General features: G+C 36.6%; 1 protein-coding gene across 1 annotated transcript in view; it reads right to left on the bottom strand.

Annotated features, from left to right (window-relative positions):
- Positions 1-875: 875 nt before the first annotated feature.
- The window catches only part of LOC107100128 (CMP-N-acetylneuraminate-beta-galactosamide-alpha-2,3-sialyltransferase 1-like), a 5,974-nt gene continuing 2,367 nt past the window's right edge, over positions 876-4,482 (bottom strand). Inside the window, exons 3-5 of the mRNA XM_015398501.1 lie at positions 1,776-1,972; positions 1,509-1,688; positions 876-888 (exon numbers count right to left, since the gene is read on the bottom strand). Coding sequence (XP_015253987.1) covers positions 876-888; positions 1,509-1,688; positions 1,776-1,972 — 390 coding nt within the window. The remainder of the gene's footprint in view (positions 889-1,508; positions 1,689-1,775; positions 1,973-4,482) is intronic.

Below are 4,482 nucleotides of genomic sequence, written 5' to 3' on the forward strand. Positions count from 1 at the left end.
GAAGTTTGTTGCCTTGAAATTTTGAGTTCGTCCAACTTTTTTTTTTTTTTGTATAGCTACAGATCCATGTCTGTATTTTGTTGTTTATGCATTGGCTTTGAACATGCAATTAAAATTTTGAGCCATGCTATGACATCCATTCACATCAACACCAAAAAGTTTTACCAGCACTTTATGAAAAGCCTGGAACTGATGTCTTCAAGGAACTACAGAGTGTGGCCACTGTGTTGGGCAAAACAGATGGATAGAATTTGTGAGCAACAGAGAGCTATTTGGCTCTAACTGTACACCATATTATGCTACTAAAGAGATGGTGAGTGACGTTTTGCAAACAAAGATCCTTTATGATAAGCACCTACCACTGTAATGAAAATTAGCTCATTTGTTGATTTAGCTGACATGGTGTTATTCTTCCAAGGTTCACATTTCATCCAACTGCTGATAAAAGTGAAAGTCGTCAAATGCTGAACTATAAAGAGCCATGGAGACAAGGCTTTTATTTTGCTCCACTCTATAAAGCCTCAAACTCAACGCTATATCTGACACTTTGAATTGAAAAAGCTTCCTGGAATGAAAGCGAAAGGTCTTCAAACCTGGAAACAAAGTCCAGTGGATTGTTTTTTAACTTTTTTTGGAATTATCTTTAGTTATTAGGTACTTTTTGCGACTGCAGTAGTTAACCCTGAAAAGTCATTGGCTACTGTTATAAAAGTTATAGCAAACTACAGACACCTACTTAATGTATTTATTTTCTTTAGTTTATGATTTCTTTAAAAAGTATCTTGTATTGATATTGAGATGTAGAAAATGACGCAGGAATGAATTGGAAGTTTAGGACAAATTACCACCATAGATGAAGAGGTTTACAGGCTCATCTAAGATCTGACCCTGTGTGAGCAGAAACAAATCAAGCAGTTGAAATAAGCCTTCCCTCTGAATGGCTGGAGCTTGGTCACCCAGGGGAGTTCATATTAATTATGGTTTCTCAATCCAAAGATTTATGACAAACCCAGAACTCTATGGATATGCTTTATACCTAATGCATTGGGTCAAGAATCACAATCTGGGTCACAATCTCTTAATACAGGAGATTGATGGCATTAGACATAGAAAGATTCAATTTTAAAACAGATTGTTTTCCATATTTTTGTCTTGAACTAATTCAACTTTAGCAGAGATGTGCCAAAACTCAAGATTTATATTTCAAGATGTTATAATAAATTTAGCCATATAAGAAGGGAAAGCAGTCACTACTTTTAAAGGGTCTTTATGTGGCTTTTGTGTTACCTCTTTTTATTTTTTTAACTAATTATTATGTTTTAACTGTTTGTTTGTTTTTTTTCATTGTGAAGAAGGTAGGATAAGGAAATATATTGTATAGCACTGACAAAGGCCAAGTATAAGGATTTGTTTCTGTTTGTTTCCATGACCCTTTTGATAACATCTGTGTAAATAATTACACAGCAACAAAACATAAGGTATCATAAAATACTGTATCCATAACTAACCTTCCAAAAAATCCCATTGTAAAGGCATTGATGAGCCACTCAAGATCTTGTATCTTGAATGGAAACAGCACTAGATGTGTAGAATGATCTAAATCCACAGCACTTTCTGGGTACATGACACGATGAGTTGTTTTGGTCCCAACATCACTTTCATAGCCTTTGATAGGAGCGGCGTTCATTCTGAATGACATGGAGGGAACAGTTGTTACTAGTTTTACTCTTTAAGAGAGACAAATTACGAGCAAATTCCTTTTGCTGAATATTTACCTCATAACAACATCTTGAAAATCTATCAGCGGTCCATAATGTGTTCCTTTTAAATTAACTGAATTTCCCACAACAGCACAAGTCCTGCAGCTGTCAGAACTGGGTTTTTTTAAATCAGCCATCGGTGGGAAAAGCTCAAATAGCTTTTGTACTGTTGCTCTGTAGTAAAAGAAGTCTCTTTGTTCCCCCTGTATGAGCTGGAAAACACAATTTTTTGTTAGCTTAATTCTTTTGATGACCTTAAAGGAGAAGTGGTGGCCAACAATTTGCATACATTTCCCTTTGCATACATATTTTAAAAGTTGCATAAACACGTTACATGTTAAAAGTCCATCAATCACAAAAGGCTAAGGTTAAATACATCAAGTGTTTGTCTTGATAGTGTTTAGGTGTTCCTTCTTGAGCCTAAATAGGATTAAGCAATGAGGTGACATAAACACAAACGTGTCATCTGCCACCAGTACAGTAGAACTATCAGAAAGCTAGTCCCTCCAAAGTGACAGCTGGGGTGTACTAAGACCAACCTATATTCATTAAATAAACCTATATTCATTAAATAAACAGATCTACAGCAACTCCTCCTATCAAAGCATAATGACAGTGTAGAAAATTAATTTTTCTGACAAATGCAAACAGGGAGACATCATCAAGGTAAGAACCAATCACGAGCTATTTATAAGGCAATTTGTACTTAGACTGTAGAGGTAAAAAATAAAAAAAAGCCCATATCCTTATCTTGAGCTACCACAGTATATATGTCAGATTAAGTAATACTACTTATACTCAGTACTAGGGTGACCGTATTTTCTTTTGGAAAAACCAGGACACCTTGGAACGGGGGGGGGGGGGGGGATCCCTTGCACCTCCATTGGACACCGAGACATATGTGCCTGCTTTGCACACGCATGCTGTGCGCAGTACCCTAGTGCCTGTAAATTTAATGGTCCAATTAAGGTAATTAAAATAATCAGGACATTTCCTTACTTTCTAAAAAAAAAAAAAACGGGACGCCCGGGACAGGACGTGAAATACGGATATGTCCCGGGAAATACGGACGTTTGGTCAGCCTACTCAGTACTCGAGTTGAGGGGGGATGTGACATTTTATCACTGAATGTGTAAATGGCTATTATATATTACTAGCAATGGCAATAATACTGCCATTTCAACATTTGGCATACTGTGCAGAGGCCACATGCAATTTCATTTTCAACCTCAGTGGCGCAGCCAGCAGAGTAGGTGAAAACACGATTTGAGGGAATGTGAAAGTAAGGAGGGAAGGGAATCTTCTGCAGGTTCCAGGTTCTAAGTTGCCAAGATCTCCCTCCTTGCTTAGTTTGAGAAATAATGTGTTTACAATTATGCAAGTTTCTTCACATAATCATACCTTCTCTCTTTGATTGTGATATGAATTTCATAACTCTGGGACAATTAATGTGAAAATAAGGAGGGGAGGGAATCTTCGGCAGGTTCTAAGTTTAACAAACAACATGTCAAAAATGATCTAGAATGGTGTTGATAGCAAAATGGGGAATTGGCACCCACTGAGCAGAGAATTTATTCATCGCACACTGACTGTAGCACATCGACTAAAACGTCTCTCCATACAAGTAAAATCCTATTAATTTGAGTTTATCTGTCCACCAAAACTATCAATTTGAAGGCATCCATTTTTTTAGAAATATGAAAACATTAAGAATATGTTAAAAATTTCCCTTTTTGTTCATATTTTAATTTGTTTTCTCATCAATGGGGGTGAGTTTAGGCCGATGCACGCTCCTGCGACAGGGGAGGTTATTCTCGGCACAACACCGACGTACCTGAAATGCAACAACCCTACCATGCATATTGCTTTAGGTTAATAGAATATATTAATTAGGCTAAGTATGCTTCCAAAAACTGGACTACTGATTATACTTCTGCAATAGTATCAAGGTGTTACTTTATTGTATCTCTTATAGTATATCCATCGGTTGTGCTGTTCTTTTAACATCTCTTTGCAGGTGATGAAGCAGACAGAAGATGTTCAATCATCGCTCCCTTTTATCTCCTCTTTCTTTCATCTTTTTCATTTCCTGTTCTACTTACATTGCAGTGTCCATATAATCTGTAATACTCCCTGTATGAATTATAATAAAGCTATTTATATACATAAATCAAGTGGAACACTATGGCGATAGCCGTACTGCTCCACTTGTGCAAGTTAAATCTGTTGGGCTCTTTTTTGGCATCAAAACAATTATTTTTATTGCCACATGGCCATGCAGGACACTGTAAAAAAAAAATACCATTACTATCACTACAATCGATATTAATAAGAACATTTACTCACATCTCTCGACTTAAGAGGCCAAATCTAAACACCTCGTCAGCTTAGCTTCAACTTCAGCAAACATCAACATTCTTACTCTATCCCAAGCACTGTTGTAGTGTGTTCACACCAAACGCATTTGAACTGAGGCATTTTGGGGTCAGGAGTTTTGGATGCACATTTTAGCACATTTTTAACATGACAATAAACCTCCAAACATAATCTATGCTCTCAGTTGTTTATGATCCTACTGAAATATTTCGTTCTTGTTCCAGCTGTTTTCTGAAAGTTAACATAAATCTGCAAGTAAAATTAAATAATTTCCACTTTTTAGTTAAAGCTTAAGTGTGTAATTTTCAGCGACATCTAACGTCCAGACTGCAGACCGCAGCAACAT

The sequence above is a fragment of the Cyprinodon variegatus genome, unplaced genomic scaffold (assembly GCF_000732505.1).
Source record: "Cyprinodon variegatus isolate N-32 unplaced genomic scaffold, C_variegatus-1.0 Scaffold938, whole genome shotgun sequence".
NCBI classification, from domain to species: domain Eukaryota; kingdom Metazoa; phylum Chordata; class Actinopteri; order Cyprinodontiformes; family Cyprinodontidae; genus Cyprinodon; species Cyprinodon variegatus.